Source organism: Silene latifolia, chromosome Y (assembly GCF_048544455.1).
Source record: "Silene latifolia isolate original U9 population chromosome Y, ASM4854445v1, whole genome shotgun sequence".
Lineage (NCBI taxonomy): Eukaryota > Viridiplantae > Streptophyta > Magnoliopsida > Caryophyllales > Caryophyllaceae > Silene > Silene latifolia.
In genome coordinates, this window is record NC_133538.1 from 422,253,710 (window position 1) to 422,274,508 (window position 20,799).

The 20,799-nt window shown below is 34.9% G+C and overlaps 1 protein-coding gene across 1 annotated transcript; it reads left to right on the forward strand.

Moving 5' to 3' along the window:
* The first annotated feature begins 2,077 nt into the window (after positions 1 to 2,077).
* Positions 2,078 to 11,600, forward strand: LOC141633166 (aspartic proteinase NANA, chloroplast-like). The gene is made up of 3 exons (XM_074445620.1): positions 2,078 to 2,950; positions 6,673 to 7,136; positions 11,010 to 11,600. Exons 1-3 carry the CDS (start codon positions 2,376 to 2,378, stop codon positions 11,390 to 11,392), a joined length of 1,422 nt encoding a protein of 473 aa, XP_074301721.1. The 5' UTR covers positions 2,078 to 2,375; the 3' UTR covers positions 11,393 to 11,600.
* Positions 11,601 to 20,799: the final 9,199 nt, after the last annotated feature.

Below are 20,799 nucleotides of genomic sequence, written 5' to 3' on the forward strand. Positions count from 1 at the left end.
TGAAAAATAGTACTATATAGTTAATTAGTTTTTTCAGTCTCTCCGTGGGATCGACCCTACTTATCCTTTACTACGTTGTTATTTTTGAGGTTAAGATAGGATTATAAATTATTAATTTGTATACGCTTAACGACACGTATTAATTTGCGTGCTTCTTTATTTTCAATGCTTCGCTTCTTATTTTGCTCTTTGGTCCGTTTTACACATACTCAAGTCATAATTTTGATCCATTAAGCGCGTCATTCAGCCCATTCTCTTCCGTCTTATAATCCGCTATACCAAAACATACTAAATAAGCCCATTTGCATTTAAAATAATAATAACAGTAATTAAATATCAAAATTACAAATATATAATAATTTAGCTCAAATAATGCGAAAGGCGATACTAACAATATACGGATATGGGATAAAAACATATATAATTATGGGCTTATCAGCATATGTCTGATCGGCACGTATGTGTATTTTAGTACAATGCATAGCATGCGGTCGCTATAATTAAGTCGTCTACCTTAGTATCATAAGTCTTTCTTAGTAATAATCTGGTCGGCAATAATACTAATTTAACCCACCAATCAGTTAATCCTGGCCAGTAATCAACAAATTAGATTTATAACAAATAATCAAGCGATGGTCTTTCTAACAATTAACAGATTATTGTCTCCTAATATTCATTCATTGATTTCTTTCTCCCTAAAAAGGAAATTAGCCACTCATAACTATAAAAATAACAACGAACATAATAAGAGAAGACATAATTGAATAACAAATAATGATTGAATACTAATAGAAGAACGATTGAAATCCGATAGCAAAGTACCAAAAGAGAGAAAACTAGGGTTGTACGTAATGATAAGTGTCTCAGAATGAATAATACTGTGTAGATCTTTAACCCATACGATGTTGATAGCATTTATACATCGCACTAATTATTTTTTAACAAACGGGTTCATCCCGATAATAATTTCAACTCGATCAAGTAAGGATTACTCGATGGAGTAGAGGGCTAGATCGAGTTATTGCTACTCGGTCTAGTTCTCATCTGCTCAGCTCTTCTTAGGTCGATTATTCTCCTCTTTATTCCTTGCCTCCTTGCACATACCCATTTCATTCCTTTAATTTCCAAATGTAACCTAAAACCTTCAAAATGGGAGAATAAGGCAGGAGAAACAATATTTCACAAAACACAATGCATTTGATATTTATACGCTCGAAACATAACATAAAATACATTGCAATGGGAGTATAAATAGCATATAACATAAAATATGTTATTTTTTCTTTATCAAAATTCACATCCAAATCTTCAATTAAAACTTCCTCCATTCAAATCAACTCATCCCATTGCTTTTTCACATTTGTCAATGCGCATTTCGTATCTTTTATATCTTTCATTATATTAGTAAATTAGAGAAGTTTGATATTAATAATATACTCCTAAAAACAAATAAAAATAGATCCCATATAGATATATTTTCTCTTATAAATTGTCGAGAATAATGAAGATTCTCCTTAACTGTGAATAGTGTCCTAAAGAGAAAGGGGAAGAGTGTATTTGAAGGGAGGGAGTAATTAACTAGTTCAAAGAATATTGACAAAATATAAAAATTGCAAACAGACAAAACGTTGTCATTTCTTGTCGTTATATTACACATCGCATATGTTAGTAATATTTTGAATACAATCTATATTTGAGTTTTGTTACCAGCTGCTTTTGATAATGTTTCATGAAGTCATTACAAAAGTTTTATTTAGTAATAAATTATATTTTTTTAGAGTTTGTTTTGTTGCAAATAATCACTCAAGCAATAACCCCACATTCATTCAAATTAGTAAATCAAGGCGCTAACATATGCCATGTATTCTAAATCACAAAATAATAGACGCTCACTCAATTTCTTATTTATAGAATTAAGTAATAATGATGCAATAGAGTAACATCATTTAGTTAAAAATAAAAATATATTCATATTGCATTTTTCCTATATTTAGGTCTACTATTTTTTATCCAAACAAACCTACTTGCCAAAAAATCGCCTATTTTTATGCAGTGTGGCTAAACCTGAACTATAATTAGCAAACATCATTATGTAAGAGAAGTAAAAAAAAACAAAAATTTAGGAAAGCTGAATGGATTCCAATACAAATTTTTAAAACCATTTAGTTTCACAAGACTTTGTTAATTTATGATTTCTATTCACATTTAAACCATTTTGCTCTTTCTTCCAAACTAAATATCCTCATTCATTCTATTTATAAATCATATTGATTAAGATAGAATGATCAATAATACCACACAACTTAATTAAGAAAGTTTAAACAAAGAAGAAAAGTACTCATATATCACAGGAAGTTGCAAAACTATTTACAAAAATGTTTTTGAAATCAATGCAAAAGTTTTCTATTCTTATAATTGTTATCATATCTTTAATTTGCAACAATGATAATTCGGTATTGGGGTATTCTTCATCATCACGTCACAAAGGACTAATTAAAAAAGATAAAGCTCGACATGAAGGAATTAAAGAACGTTCAAAATGGAGAAGTTCATTACCAAAGGCATCAAGACGTTTGATGGAGGACGAAGAAGACGATATCCCAATAGGAGAAAGAGAAGGGCCACTGAAAAGCACAATAAATGGATCTGTCAAGCTACCTATGTACGCTGCAGCAGAATACCATATGGGTCAGTACCTTGTGGAAATAGAGATAGGAACTCCGCCTACAAAACTGCGTATGATAGCTGATACCGGAAGTGATCTCACGTGGGTTAAGTGTAAAGATGGTGGTGAAACCAATCTAACAAATAAACGTGCATTCGATGCTACCAAGTCTTCTACTTTTAAGTCTTTTGGTTGTGGAAATGCTTTATGTCAAGAGGATTTTAAGATGTTAAGATCTCTTGATTTGTGCCCTACAATTGATGCGCCTTGCTTCTATAATTATAGGTAAGTGTTTTAATAATATTATTTATAGAATAGATAGTTTGTTGATTTATATCAATTATTATAAATATAGGCGATTCTTAATTTTTTTTCTTAATACAAAAATACTCCTTTTGCAATTATATATTCTTCCCATTTTCTTATTGAGGCCCCGACTATAAAACAATATGAAAAGTAATTGTACATTACGAATCTATTGCGGATGTTATAAAAATATCTTCGGGGTATATATATATATATATATATATATATATATATATATATATATATATATATATATATATATATATATATATATATATATATATATATATATATATATATACATACTAGTTTTATACCCGTGCGAAATTGCACGGGATTAGATGTAATTAATAACTTGACGAAATGTTTAAATATTGAAAATTAAAATTGCACAAAATTATAAAATTTGAGATATATTAAGTTGTAGGAAATGAAAATACAAAGATATCGAGAGAAATTTACAATTGGTGATTAATCATCTGTATATAAATGAAATATGCATTAATTTGATTTGTAGAAATTAAAGTTTAATCAATGTATTTGTAAACATTAATGTTAGAAACTATATTAATGGCTTAAACCACAACAACTTTATAAAATTGAAACAATTTTAGTGGGGTGGGGCCTACCTAATTTTTCTTTAATTTCTATCAACCAATCACAATCCTCTAAATAACTTAGCTTATATATATATATATATATATATATATATAATATATATATATATATATATATATATATATATATATATATATATATATATATATATATTGCGAAGATACTTTATATTTTAGGGTTATTTTATGTCAATAATCCATCCTAAGCCTTCTCTTCTCATATTAATCTATTCTAGTATTTAGCCGAGAAAAATCTCATCTTTGACGTCATTTAACTTCTAGTAAACCGACCCAATTTTTGACATGATATTCCAGGTTTCTAAACAGGTGAGCATATGGGTCCCTTTCTTCTTTCTTCTTTTTCTGTTTTTCTTCCTTTGCTCTTATCTTCTTCTTCTTTCTTCAAAACCCAGTCTCCCATACTCCCACCTTACCATCCATAGCAGCCCTACCAAGGCCCATCACCACCACTCAACAACCTCCAAAATTACCGTCGTAATTAACACCACCATACCTACATTGAACTCCGATAACACTTCGACACCAACAATTTTTGGTCTAACCAAACAAACACAGAAAAATCAAAATTCCAAACCCTAAAAATTCCTCTAAAATTGGATTTGCTTGTTAGCTCCCTTGTTAAAAAAATGTCCTAGCTTGTTAACTCCCTCGCCAACTCACTCAAACTCGACGACGACGATGACAGCAAAAATGATGATCAACATCACAATACCGTCGGATTAAACAACCCCTCGTCACGGCGGCGTAAAAGACGATCTCTCTGAGTTCTCAAAAACCTTTACCAAAAACTATGGGGCGTCGCCGCCTTCCTCGCGCCGCCACCATCTGACGCGGCTATCCCTACCGATGGCGCCATCGACAGAGAAGATTCGGCTAGAATCGCTGGAATTTGCAACGACTTGTCTGAGATTGGCTGCAAATTATGTGAATCAAATTAAAATTGGATTCACTTTGGAGTTTTGGGCTTAATTTGGTTTGAATTTCTGGGTTTGACTTTGAAGAATTGGTGGGTTTATTATTGTTAGCTTTGCTGCATATTTGTGTTTCTGGTTTCGAGTTTAATAGCAGAGGTGGTGGAGATGGTGGTGGGTGGGTGATGTGGGGAAAGTGTTGTTGCCATTTGATAAGGAGATTGATAGTAATTACAATGGTGGATTGATGGTCAATTATTAATGGAGGTGGAAGGAGGAGAGAGATGAATATGCATCTGATTCAAGTTTTTTTTTTTTTAAATAAAAATGCTACTTGCTTAATAGGTAGCCGGTTACCCGGGATATTGTGAGATAAATGATGCAATAATCCAGATTTTTCTGAGTTAAAATATAGTATGGATTAATATGAGAAGGAGGGTCATAGTTTGGATTATTCTTATAAAATAACCCTATATTTTAACTCAATTATTTTGTACGTGGGAAAGTCTTACTTGTTATTTCACATTTGTAGTAGCAAAAATGATGAATTATTTAGAACTAACTCATTATTAAAACAGGAAGAGTTCTTGAATTGCCTCAAAGACGAAAATTCACATCTTCAAAATATATACTTTGTATTTTTCTACTACAAAATAATGTGGTTAAAATATTAGTCTAAACAATGTGCAAAATAATATGAAAAAATGTGTAGCAACACAGTGAGTATTATTAAAAAAATTGTGAAATAACAAGTGAGACTTTCCCGCATACCTGTATAGCGTATGTGTGAATTTTCGTTTTTGAGGTAATTCAAGAACTCTTTTTGTTTTAATAATGAGTTAGCTCAAAATAAACTTTTGTCATTTTTCACCAACAAAGTACGTGAAACAAATTGTAAAATTATATCCTTTTTATGCAATTAGTAGATTATACAACCAGTTGTATACGGTTGTATGGTGTAGAATCCGAGCTGTGTACTAAAGTTTTCGAGTTTTATTAAAAAGAATCTGAGCTATACTTTAAAGTTTTTGAATTCACACACTTAAACATAAAAAAATAAACTCTTACAAAACTCGATAAAATTGCATATAAGCTCGGATTAATGTATATGGTTGTACAATGCTTATTATACAACCAGTTGTATAGTAATATTTGTGCTTTTTATGTGATGTTTAAGAAACACTATCACCTACTCAAACATTGAACAAATTTCTAAGCCTTGTATACATTCAAATAGGAAAAACGAAGGTTTATATAATCTCTTGAGAGAAAAAGTTCATTTTTTTAATCTATATCTTTTCTAACAATATAGATACAACTTAACATGTCAAAATACAAGGTAGATAATATAAGCATTAAGAACAAACCAAATATATAATTTTCAATCACTTGAAAATTAAGAACAAACCAAATATATAGTTTATCAATTTCAACAGCTTAATTTCATTGTCTAATTATGTTGGCATTCATGATAAACTTGAAAATACAGTTAATATTTTAGAAGGTGGATATGGTACTGCCATACATATTATAAATTATTTTTTAGAAGAAATATGTGAGTGATTACCAACAACAAATTGACAATATGTTCACATGATAATGTTATTACCATAGAAAAAAATAAATGTCATTTTAAAGTTGCTAATGATATGCACATAGAAAAAAAAATATAGAAAATAAGGGGAAAAAACAATAAATATTCAATTTAGGAATTATAAAAGTCATAATAATAAATAAAAAAAAAAAAAGAAGTTAAAATTGGGGAAAAAAATGATACTTATAGCAAAAAAAAAATGTAATAAAAACTTCTTTAACAAGGAAAAAAAAAATATTACCCCACTATTCCTTGTTGTGTACTCCAATTTCATTCGGCCCAATTAATTGTCTATATATTAATCAAATCTTAACTATTCAGTAAATATGAAATGTGAAAGATGTAAATTCATTAAACACAATTTAAAGCCCCCATATTCATTTTCTAATTTAAATACATAATAATGGATAGAGTAAAACAAAATCAAAAGATAATTTAAGACCGTGTGAATCAGAAGAAAAAAGAAGTTGAAGTATTTTGCGAGAAATGGAAAAAAAAAAGGAAAAGATTCATATTTATGCAGGCACTAATTTGAGTAAAATTTCAATTTTGTTACAGCTATGGAGATGAGGGGTTAATTACATTTGGTAAATTTTCTAAGGACGCAATAACGTTACCAACAACAACTGGAGAATCGGTAAATTTACAAAACATGTTAATCGGATGCTCAAGCTCAGTGACGGGTAAGGCAAACATAAATGAAGCTGATGGCATTCTAGGGCTAGGAATGCACCCCTTCTCGTTTGCAATTCATGGTGTTTCAAAGTTTGGTGGAATATTCTCTTATTGTCTGGTTGACCACCTAAGTCCTCACAACGTCACCAATTACCTTATTTTCGGAGACGAAAGGGAAAAATGTCCTACACAGGAGTTTATGCGATACACTGTGTTAAAAATAAGCGAAGACTCTGCCTTTTATTGGATTTACATAAAAGGGATTTCTATTGGGAAAGAGATGCTTGATATAAATCGAGTTGTATGGGATACAACTAAGGAAGACGGTGGCACGATACTTGACTCTGGTAATGTTTCATCATACTGCTCTATCACATTAGATAAGTTAATATTAATATATGTTGTGTGCTTGCAATTAAGTTTCATAATAAAATTTTACTTCATTCAAGTATTTGATATCATGCTAGTAAATTCTTAATCCCATTTTATTACATTTTCTTAAACCTTTAGATATTGATTTTATAGGTACAATACTTATCAGTTATCACATAATCAACATATTAACCTCGCATTCTAATCTCCACCATATGAGCACAATAATACTTTTATGACTCGCTTTTGACACCGTACAGCTACTTGATTGATGTCTAACGTGAAATAACGAAATTTATTGGTGAACTTAACTTATTAGTGATATTGGTAATGTATTAAATATACTAGGGTTATACATAATATAAATCGGTTAGTAAAGTCCCCGGGTATCAGCTCGATCAATGCTTATCACAAGTTTGGTGGAGTCCAATCCCACATCGAGCTCTATTCTTGCCTTTGGAGTTGGAGCCCGTACCCGAGTCTGATATAGATTGGCTCGTTTGAGCTCGGGATCCTCTATATATAATTTTAAAATTTAAACTTCAAAAGCATAATTACACCTTATGACTTTGTGACTTCAACGTAGAGGTGATCATGGGCCGGGCCAGTGTGGGCTTGGGCCGGGCCTTTCTAACACAAATGGCCCATTTGTGTGGGTCGGGCTGGGCCGGGCCAAATGTGTGGGCTTATTTGGCAAGCCCAAACCCGGCCCTTATGGGCTAATTCGGGCTTTTGGGCCTAAATGGGCTTTCGGGCCCTAAAATTTACGACTTACATTAGAAAATAATTAACATAATACCTTCAATTACTACTTTAAAAACATACGTAGTTTATAAAATTATACAAAATATGATGAAATGCTTATGAATTGCTCTCCAAAATAAAATAAAGACAAACACCCCCACTTTAGAATGCTTAATCATGCATTCGTTATATAATTTATGTTATATACACATTGTTTTATAAATCTAAAAAAATATACTTGAGTTTTAAAAAAAGTTGTTTATAACTTTAACACTAGTTTAATAGGTTTTATAAAAAAAATATTCGTTTATTATTAAATATGGGCGGGCTGGGCCAAAATTTGGGCCGAATGCTTGGCCCAAACCCAGCCCAAAAATATGTCGGGCTTTTTTGGGCCAGCCCATGGGCTTTTTTGGGCCAAAACAAAAGGCCCAAGCCCTTCTAAAAAAGCGGGCCGGGCCGGGTAGGGCCAATGGGCTTGGGCCATTTGATCAGCTCTACTTCAACGTGCTTAGAAATATCCTCTACTGTGAAAAAAAAAGGGGTTTTAAGACCTTAATATCCAACCTTTGCTCCATACCATGTCTTACTTCATACGTACATCTTTCACCCATTTTCCGATTACATAACCATCTCTCTTCTTCTATTTCTCTATTACGAAGCATTTTTCAAATATTCATAGTTTGAAAATATCTAAGTATCTTTACGTCTTCATGTTAACTTATTAACATCAAGATTCATTCAAGTATAGTATATATCCACTTGAGTTGACCTGGAGTCTTCCTCTCCATACAATAAACAATATTCGAAAAAAATTCTTAAATAAGACCCGATAAAATAAGGAAGTTTAATTTTTATTTTTACATAATTTTGAATTTTGATTAAATAGTGATCTATTTTAAACTGTCTCGAGCGCTACTTATGTCATGGCTCGCCTCCGAGCTTTGGTGACTGCCCGACTCCGTTACAATTTACATATTATAAAAGGAGAGTCCTTTAGAGCTCTCTTATTGGCCTCTTGATTTAGGGAAATTTTTTTTTTTAAAAAGAGGTCCCTATTGCAAGTAGTGGGTATCGAAGTGATTTAATTTCTTTCCTCCCTCAATACATACATACAGCGGTACACCAATCAATGTAAATATCTAACACATAAATATACATTACAATATACAAAATATATATTAAAAAATAATTGTGAACGTGAAAAAAATGCAAATATTATAAAAAAAAAATGAATTAAGTACAAAAAAGAAATTCCAAACATAAATTTAATAAATTCTAAATAATTTTTTAAAAATTATAATAAAAACAACAACATAAAAAATAATACAGTATATTTATAAACCAAAAAATTATTGAAGGACAAATCTCGAAAAATGATATAAAGTGATTATTATAAGGTACTGCATTTATGAATCTCATCTATGTGGCTAGAGGATCATTTTTTAAAAAAAAAATTGAGTATAAAAAAAATCAATTTATGGAATAATAAAACAACAAATAAAAAAATGAAAAATAAAATAAAAATTGGAAAATGCAAGTAATATGTCTCTAAAACTAACTTGGTGCTCTTTAGAATTTAAAATCCGGTGTCATATTATTGCATGAGACGTTTAAGCCATTGCCGTGGCATAAGATTTGATATTAGGTATTTATGGTCATGAAGAGGGTAGATTTGTTGATGTGATATTGTATGAAGCAGAAGAGAAATATAAGGATTTGAGACTACAAAAAAGAATGAGCTAGGTTTAAGGGGAGGTGTTGGAATGGTTTTAAATCTCGGTATCGGTCGTGGTCGCGCTATCGGTATAATCGGTCCTTAATCGGTCGTCACGGACGGATCGCGGAGAATCTCGGTGATTTCTCGGGCGATATCTCGTATCGGTAGAGTGAAAATCCGATACAACTCGGCCGATACGATACAACTCGGCCGAGATTTTGAACCCTGTGTTGGTATAGAGTAGATGAATTCTGAATAAGAGCTTTTAAATTGGGGTCGGAGGGTTATTCTAGGGTTTGTTAGAAAATGCAGGCTCTTTTGGACGTTAAGATATGGCCCAACAAAATAAGTTTATATTTTTTTTTTTGGATTAGGTAAGAAAACTAGATTGATTCTCTAGGGTAGCACCAACCCATCTCATCCTTTCGAATGAGGGAGGTAAGTTGAAGCCACCGGCTATCAAACCACCTCGAAAGAGTTGGACATGAATGTCCAACAGAAGCCATGAAGTCAACAACCTTGTTGGCTTCATGGAAGCAATGTTTAATTATTATTTCATCGAAAAAATGAAGGTTTAATTTCACATCCTTGATAATACTAGAAATTTCCCACGGAATTTGCCAAGTACCTCGAATCGAGTTAATAACACATAAGTTATCACCCTCCACAATTAACTTTGATATTCCTAAGTATTTATCTGCTAAAATACCTTCTTTTAAAGCAAGTGCTTCCGCAACAAGGATACTATTGGATCCGCACATTTTTGCTCCCAACAAAACGACTTTACCATTTTATTCCGCTAAATAAGTTTATATGTTCGTTGTTTGATGGGTTTTTAAATTTAATAATTGTTGCATAAAATCATTTCATACATAAAACTAATCGGAAGCCCAACTAACTAATTAGTTATTAAATTTGTGGAAAGAAATTATATTAAAAGTTCAAAATTTTATATTGATAAATTGCATATTAAATGTCAATATTCATCATAAATTATTTGCTTATCAAAATAAAACTAAAACTAAATATAATTAAATATTAACTTTTGGATGTGTAGTGTATTTATAGAATTATTATTACATATACATTCGGCCAATTGTTTACATTCTCTTAAATTAAAAATATGACTTATAGTCAAAACTTTAAATATGCCATAATATAATATCTAACCGTGGATTTTTTGACAATAAAATATGTGTTTAACAAATTTTATCAATGCCAATCGTACAATTTCTGCACGGCGTAAAACTAGTTATTCATGAAAACAAATTCACATTACATTTCTTTTCAAAGCACTTGAGAAGGACTTTCCTAAGCTATTAGCTAGTTCTCATTATTTAAGTGCATTTATTTTGGAAGGCTGAATGTGTAATTGCTTTTGCAGGTACCTCAGCTACTTATTGGCTAGAGCCAGCATACCGTGCGATCATGGACGTTCTTATCAAAGCACTTGAGAAGGACTTTCCAAAGCTACCAAATTGGAAAGGCGATGGAATGAATGATTTTGAATATTGTTTTAAGGCTAATTCAACATTATTTAAAAAATTCAATGTTCCGAGGTTTGAGATCCACTTTAAGGATGGTGCACGATTTAAGCCTCATGTCAAGAGTTATATCATCGATGATTCACCTGGTGTGAAATGTATAGGATTTCTACAAGCTCAAGGCGGTGTCAACATAATTGGAAACATTTTGCAACAGAACTACTTATGGGAGTTTGATGTGCATCACGAGACTATGGGTTTTGCTGCTTCCACTTGTGGCTAATCTTGCTGCCTATCTACTTTTATCAAACTAATCACAATTCGTTTTCTTTTATTATCATATATATATAATTCATATTTCCTTATTTGTACAACATTACTTTGGTAGAAATAATATCAAATATAACTATAAAATGAATTATACCTATTTTCCGACTTTTAATTTTTATATGGATTTTCTTTCATGATTACGGTAAGCAAGAATTAAGGCAAATTGCTGACACTAGCTTTAAACACAGATTTTGAGACTTAAAGCAAACCTCAATGGCTCGACTCCCTTTGACCACCGTTTGGTCGCCATTGTCGTCGAGACCGTCGTGGTTGTAACCTTAATCACACACGAACCATGCACTTCTTCTGCTCCTCTTTTACTTCTTTTGTTCTTATAATACAAAAACATATGAGTTTGTGACGGGGAAAAAAATCCGTCACTTTTTTCGGGAATGTGACGAGTTTGTAACGGAAATCCATTTGTTACGGGTAATCCGTCACAAGCAGTCACATAAAAAATGAGCATTGACCAGAGTCAATGGCGCCATTACTATGTGACGGGTTGTGACGGACTACCTGATACGAATGCAGAAGCTAGTAAAAATATTTTAACGAACTTGAAATTTTTCACATGATAAGCGTGACAATCTAACAACAATTAACGAATTAAAAGTGGATCTTTAGTCTTTAGTTCTACCGCGAACCCGGTGCTAATAACGATGAGATTGGAGCGCAATCCTCAAAAGACAATTCAAAGTACACTCTCGAATTTTGTACACAAATTGATCTGTAATGATCAAAAGCCTGCAATAGTTTTTGTTTAGTTCAAACTTCAATATTATTCATTGAGTTTGACTAAAAATAACATACAAAACTCCCTATAAATAACTATAGTAGTCTCCTTGACCAACGAGAATTATAAGCTATTGTCTTCTTAACCAACAAGACTCCCAACCAAATTAGAGAGTAATTAAATAATTCTAAATTTAATCTAACAACTAACTAAATCTAATCTTATGACTAGTTTTATTTTGTATCATACTCCCCTTCTTAAATTCATCATGCAAAGACCGCAATTTCATTCAAAACAATCAAAAAACATAATTGTCACCCTTCTATGCTACCCACCACGTACTTACTGTGTCATGACTGAAAGGGTCAGGGTTTGGAGTGATGGTACTGACTCATCCAAACCAAATGGGGTTGCTAATATTCTCTCGCCGAGGTTCATTTTATTCGACACTCTATCTTCATTAGGTTCATCGGTTTAGGCCCTAGAATCGTTCATTCTAATACCCCTTTGTAACACCCTAATTTATCTAAGAACCTTTAACAAGACCTTCCAAGATAAATAAAGACATTACCATCTCGGTTGCCCGAGGTAGTACATATCAAAAGACAAACAATAGAAGAATAATTTATATTTTTATCACATATTAAATGAACATCGTACAATAATTCAAAACTCAAAGTCTAAACTATTAAAGCGGAAGTCTTTGTGGTAACTAAATATGAACTAAACCATCTAAGTAATCAAAGCTACTTGATGCCACTCGGTCTCCAATTGTCACACCCCCAAGACCTATCAAGTCGTCCAAGGACACGTCGCAGAAACTAAACACCTGAAAGACTCACTACTCCTTATTTGCCCGAAATATCAAATGGATGATTGCAGAGTTGCAAGTAGTTTCACACAAGGAACGCACAAAGTCAACCAACAGTTGAACGGTCGAGTATGGACTAATCAATGCAACAAGACAATAAGTAGAAACTCAATAACCAATAATATACACAATATAATGCCATGGTTACGGCCACGACCGTAACACACCATCCTCCTCATCATTATTCCACAGTCTCAACATAACACTGTATCAAACTTAACGCTGTCTGAGCTCCGAATATGCATATCTTCTTAGTAGCGGGGCTACTTAGAGAAGAGACTCTGAGGGACAACCAGTGATCAACTGGCACCGAAGAGCTACCCGGATACTTCACAATCCCTTAAATATAACACTAAAGAGCTACCCGCACTACTCGCCGGTCCCTTAAATATAGCACTCCGGCGCACCACAGCGCTCCTGGCACAAGCATCAATGAAAGCATCGCAACTCTTCCATCACAATAGTTCTCAATTTACAATTCCAATCTCGTAATCCACCAATAACGATTCACAATTCACAACTCATGAATGTTATCACAACAATACACATATAAAATTAACAAATATCCTTATAACCACTCAATTACCAATTACACATATAACATGAGTTGAGTAGGACGAATCCTTACCTTTTCACTATTATTCACATGCCAAAACACATACAAATCAATTAATAACGATCTACTACAAATTCATTGACTACAATTGTAACGCCCCCTTCTTACCTGGCCAAGGTAATCGGGAGATGTTACCATCTCACTTTCCCAAGGCAGTGAATCGGAACTACAGTTAAGTAACATTTTGTATATAAAACATGTTTAATGAATTACATAACGAATAAATGAATAACAAGTGTGAATTATACATTATACAACTCAACTATGATTTAGGTATCTACCAAATAACTATGTGACTCGACTCCAAGTGTCCACGGCGCGGTCCTATTTCCGATCACGTCACTAAGCTCAACTTGTACTCAAACTGCTCCCCATATGACCAAAAAATATCATATGGTTCATAATAGTCCACCCAAATTAAAGCAGGCGATAATTATGCACAACCAACACACGTCTGTTCGATAATACAAATACTTATGCAATTAAACATGAATACGAATATGCAAGACAATGATGAACACATGACGCAATATCTCCATCTCCATATATATCTCGGTGACGGACCGCAACACCGCCCACCAAATAGCTGGACCGCATCTCGTAAAATAGTTACTCGGGACACGCTCTTGATACTAAGCTCGGGCGCTAACTAGACCCCTGCCAGGGGTCGTGACACCACACGAGCCCCTCCGTACTCAAGTCATATACTTGCACGTCCCTCTTGAAATGGGAAACTACACGAGACGACCTAAGTGTAAGACGGTCTCCCGAACCGCCTTACGTCTTCTCAACAACCGTATACCACAATCACAAATTCACCAACAACCTCCAACATCCACAATACTCACATGTGTGCAATATGCAACAAAACAAGTGAAATATACGAATCCTCACGAGACACAACCCAAAATATGCCATTTTTTATTTGTGAAGAAAATAACGGTTTTTAATTCCGTTATTTGAAATTTTTGTATTTTGCGAAGAATATGCATGTGTTTGGGCCAAAGCCCAAAATTTGGCTGAAACTGACTGAGTCACCCCAAAGAGGCGCAAGCTCTAGGGCGACATAAGCGGCTTCCCCTATTTTCTTAAAAAGACGCGAGAACAACCTGCTTCTCATTTGTTTTATCTTCTTTAACAAATCACACAAAATCTCTCGAAAAAATGTCATTGTTGATCTCGTTTGCTTCTTGGATTTGCGCTATAATCATCATGCCATATCAAGGTATGCCTATCCTCTTGATTTTGTTTGCATTTTTGTTGTTTGAATTAGGATGAACCCTAATTTATCCCAAATTGAATTGGGCGTTTTTATTTGCCCATTTTTTTAGTGCAATTGATGCTTGAATTAGGTTAGAAATATGTTTAGGAGTATACGGGTGCTTTTAGTTTGCATTTTAGTCCCCGTTCCCGTATCCTACGTGCAAAAACGCGAATAAGGCATGAAACTGTGTCATTTTACAATGTTGTGCTTGTTTGCTTAGGTTGTGGACCCCACTAGGCTGTATTGTAGAAAGGGAAGACCGTCTTTTCTATGTGAAACCTTTGTCATATGCGAGGGGTCAAAATTTTGTATTTTGCCCTGGTCATACGGTATTATGCTCGTGAGAGCGCATGTTTGGGCTCAAACTGCGCCGTCTTGCTTTGACACAGTTTAGGTCACATTAGGATGTGATCGGGTCATGTTGATTTGTCGTAACACTTGATACGGTCGTTCTGTACCAAAAATAAATACCAAAGTTACAACTAACAGAAGCTAGCAGCAAGTAGGGTCGATCTCCACAGGGAGGCTATTTTGCTAATTATCTGTTTAATTCGGTCTGTAGGGTGTCACAGGAATGGGGTTTTGATTGCTGAACTAAATTAATAAAAAGGTAAGAGAGGAATAAACGCAAGAAATTAACAGAGGAGAAGGGAATATGCTAGGAGTCGGTCTCCGTGGCGGTGTACTATCGGGTGTCTTGAGGCGATTAGACTATTGATAAGAAGAGCTATGGTCGTCACCTTTCGGTCCTTAAACCGCCCTAGGGTCTCCTAACTTAGCTTTCACCCTAATTAGGTATTACCTATTGTAATTAAGCAAGCCTTCCCTTCCAATCTTTCGATCCAGGTCGGGGTTAACTACTTTTATAAATTGGTCTCCTGCATGCATACATTCAACCTAATAACAATTATATTGCCTAATACAATTCTTATCGCAAGGCTAATCTATTCAAGTCAATTATAACATGTTGCTACCACGGCTTCCCTAATCCTAACATACTAAGGGATTTAGCTACGCATAATTAAAGGGGAAACAAGAAATAAGGGAAGAACAGTAATAATAAGCATAAATTAAAGAAGAAAAGAAAGGGAAAGAATTAATACTTTGAATTAATGATCCTAAATTGAAGAACAAAAGTAACGATGAAAGTGACAGGAAGAAAAGTAACGTGCAATGGTCCCCCCTGGATGATTACAAATGACGTCCTAACTCCTATTTATAAGAAAATAGGAGGATAGTTAAACCTAATGACGGAAATTAAGTAAAAAGCCCAGCCCATAGCAAAATCCACTCGATCGAGTGGAATAAAACCATTCGATCGAGCAACTCAAGCTCAACACTGCTCGATCGACTAACTAAATCACTCGATCGAACAAACACACATAAGGAACTCGTCGATTTTCCAGAAAAAGTACTCGATCGACTGATTATTTGACCTAAAACCACTCGATCGACCAGTTAAGTACTCGATCGAGTGAATCTTGACTTCAGCAGCTTATAATTCACGTTAGTTTGACTTTGACTTGTCCTTTTAGCTGTCGAAATAGCTTCACGCATCCCAAGACAGCTATAATTCCCGCTCCAAATCCACTCTTCCTTCAAATGCATGCAAAAGGGACGGTAAAAGGCTTGATTTCACTACTTTATGGTCCATTCCTGCAATTAAGACAAAATACACCAAAGTAGCATATTCGGGGCATTTCGTAGCATAAAACCACGATGAAAGCATAGAAATACGTGCATAAATAGGCTGAAAAGACTATATAAAATGCACGTATCAAATCTCCCCAAACCAAACCTTTACTCGTCCCCGAGTAAACTAAAATGCAACTAATGGAACGGAAAAAGATAACTCAGAGCTAGCTACAAATGCCCACTTAAGCCAATTTAATGCAGACAAACTAACACTTATAGCTAAATAGTCAAATGCAAACGAGTTATAGGATGTTTATAATAAAGCTGAACCGTCGACCTTGCAAGACCTTTAAAATCGGACTCTCACGGGTCACTCTTCTCTCATGAAGCAAAGGGTGAACAAATATATGTAAGAGAGAAAGAAAAATAGTCGCTCACCTAAACTACGACCCACATAAACATGCATGCAGCTAATATGATAGACAATTCTAACTACCAAACATACATTCCAACCAAACAAGGTCCTGTCACAGCCGAGGGCTTACAAAAATATGGTAAAGTGAGGCGATGGGTAAGAAAAGGCAAAACATTTATGGGAATGTGGAGGTATAGGCGGCCAAGCTAGTACCTAAACAGAACCATATGAGACATATCCATTTTCAACTCAATTATGAAATAAGCACAATGCCCTTCATTTGGCATAAAATCTCACCAAACCAAACTGAACTAACTCCTCAAATGATATAAGATAGAAAATAGGAGTGAAACCGTCTCAAACAAAATCTTTTTTTTCTTTCTTTTCTATTTCTTTTTTTTTCGTTTTCTTCTTTTTCTTCAACTTCACGTTTTCTTCCTTTTTCATTTTTCATCTCTTTTTTTCTTTCAACTTTTTTTTTTCTTTTTCACGTCTTTTTTCATCATCCTCCTTTTCTTCATAAGTTACCAACTCCGAATCAATAGATGCAAGCCAAACTCGATACAATAGACAATATACCGCAGAACAATCTAAACTAGCTTGACAAGGCAGGCTAAATATGGATGTAGCTAAGGGTCAACAGGCAAATTTGTCTAATGTGGAGTTAAATGGGTAAAAATGAAAGAAAGGGAAATTGTAAGCACCTCCCTGCATGTGACACCAACCACTAACCCGAATGTATGACGGCGAAAAGCAATTGAATTTCATATACGTGCAAATTAATGAACATGCTATGCAAGGAGTAACTACTCACAATCCTACATGAAACTGGTCACAAATGACACCAGTTTATACGGCTCTAATTCCTTAGAATTTATAAGTAGGTTGCCAAAATTTCAGGTCAAGTCTATTCGTTCAGCTAAATTAAACATTAACTCGTAGATATGCAATAAGACAAAGCTAAAAGATAACAGTCTAATGCAAGGCTTAAGCAAAAAGACAGATATAGTGCAATTTCATCATTGAAATCTACCGTTCCGACTCAACCTATATGCTAAAATAAACATGAAGTTTTTTGAATTTTTGAAATTTTCTAATTTTTATGGGATTTTAAATTTTAATGAAAATAAACAACCATGCATACATAAACTAAATGTGATAACAGAAATGCAATAAAAGCAATATGCAGACACAGATATGGATGCATAACCTCCCCAAACCAAACTGTACAATGCCCCCATTGTACCAAAACATGGAAAGAAAATGCAAAATGAAGGAGAAAGAGAGTAAATACGGAAAAAACTCACAAAATGCGCGAATAAAGGGACCTCCCCAAACCGACCATGAACATGGGAGGTTGCTAAAAAACGGAAAACCGTCTCAGGAAGCTAATCCAAGTCAATACACTCGATAGCAGATGAACACTAGTCGATCGAGTGAAAAGGGCATTCACAACTACTCGATCGAGAGGAAAAACAGTCGATCGAGTAGTTCTCTTTTTGCAGTTGCTCGATCGAGTAGAAAAACTACTCGATCGAGTGGATTTATCAGCAACAGTGCTCGATCGAGTAGAAAAACTACTCGATCGAGTGGTTCTCAGCGTGTACCTACAAAACGCAATGAAAAACAGCCCGCAAACTAACTAAACAAGCATACTGAGAAAGTCTAAGGTATAAAAACCATTTATTACAACTGAAAATAAAATGCAAAATAAAATTATCCGGGTTGCCTCCCGGGTAGCGCTAACTTCATCGGAGTCCCAGCTCGACCTTCTTTTTCTTCGAGCCTCTATAATCGCCTACAATCAAAATTTCAAAGTGCGCAACATTAGATCGTACATCTGCGCATGTGCTACACAAAAGCATAAGTAGCACCAAAGTGGAATAAAGAGATAGGAAATAAAATTGTATAAACATTTAAGTCTAACAAATTTCCTATGAGAGCTCCTAAATTTATCCACAAAATAGAGGAGCGCGGGAGCAGTTGTCAATAAAATAGGGTATCGTCTCAGATTAACGAACTTGAAATGATAAGGACGGTGAAAAATCTTTAAATTAATCGACCACATGAGATGAGGTATAGCTTTAAAAGAAATAGCGCGAGTCAAACGAGGCAATATACTATTAAAACGAACAATAATAAAATTATCGTTTACTACCTCAGGTTGGTTGCTCTCAACCACGGAATCACTGACAAAAGAATGTAATACCTCATCCGTGCTAGGAGCAAATACCAACTCAGCTGTCCTTTCGTCGCCCTCAGTGGAATTCAGCCCATAAATCTCAGCTTCAAGTGTGTCCGACTCGGCTTTGAATAAGGGAGACTCACCGTATCCATTATCATCATCAAAATCGTCATCTAAATCAAACCCATATGACGAATCAAAGCTCCCAATGGCCAAATCAGTCGATCGAGCAGAATAATCGCTCGATCGACCAACTTCCTCCTGAATTCCACTCGATCGAGTGGAAATATCACTCGATCGAGCACTTTCTCCTGGAAAATCACTCGATCGACCAACTTTAGTCACTCGATCGAGTGATTCCTCCTGTACAGAGCTGAAATCTTCGCGTAAGCTAGTGAAATATGATAGAAACTCGTCGTCGGAGTCATAAAAGTCATCCTCAGCATTGGGCAACACGGTTTCCTCAGGGGAAAACCCGCTCTCAAAGAAGGTATACCTCTTCTTCTTGCATCTCGGTGCTAACCGAGCAATGTGTGACTCAGCTCTCAAGGATTCGAGCGTCCATATGTCTATCACTCTCTTGTATTTTGAATACAAGCGTCCCCATTAAATATGTCAGCTCCGCGATCTCTTCTATCTCTATCTCAGCTGCTAACTGAGCAACTACAGACTCGAGCTCATCAACTCGCGAGAAGAATTGTCTATCATAATCTTCTGAGCTTGCATTTGAGATGCAAGTGTCTCCAATAAAGATTTCACTCATGCAAATTCTTCTTCTTGTATATCGGGAGGATCTTGTTGCGGTGGCCATTGATAGGGTGGATGTGGCGGCACAACTACAGCTGCATTGTGCTCAGCAGTACCACATCCCCAAGATTTCTTCCTTTCCCAACTAGCATGTTTTTCAGCTTGGGCTTCAAACTGAGCAATTAGTCGGGAGACAGATGTCATCTTGGCAAGAGGGATCGAAGGTACTCAAGCCTTCCCTTCGATAATCTCCCTCGTGCTTTGTTCGATAAACCCGTAGGCCTATCAAAACAAAGACTAAAGAAAAAGATAAGAATGGCCTCAAGGTACTTAGTCTTCCCTTGAGGCGAAAAGACAAACAAAATAAAACAGATATAAAAGCGTCGCCTCCCCGAACGGAACGGCGCCAAAATTTGATACGGTCGTTCTGTACCAAAAATAAATACCTAAGTTACAACTAACAGAAGCTAGCAGCAAGTAGGGTCGATCTCCACAGGGAGGCTATTTTGCTAATTGTTATGGGCAAAATTCACATTTTCATATAGTTACACGTGGCAAGCAAAGAATGGACAATCAAGGCTTGAGAGGATCAATGCCGTGGATAAATTCGGGTCGTAGATGAGAAAAGCACACATGGGATATTAGAACAAGTGCAGTCAAAGAGGTTAAGGGTCAACTCACCTACTTCCTATTTTTGGGCGACTGGACCTAGAAGTCGGGAAACAAATTCTAGAGGAGCCTGATTCTGGAAGAGCGAGCCTGATTCCAGAGGAGCCTGACTCTAGAGGAGCCTGATTCTAGAGTGACTCGACTCTAGAGGAGCCTGATTCCAGAGGAGCCTGACTCCGGAGGAGCCTGACTATGGAGGAGCCTGACTCTAGAGGAGCCTGATTC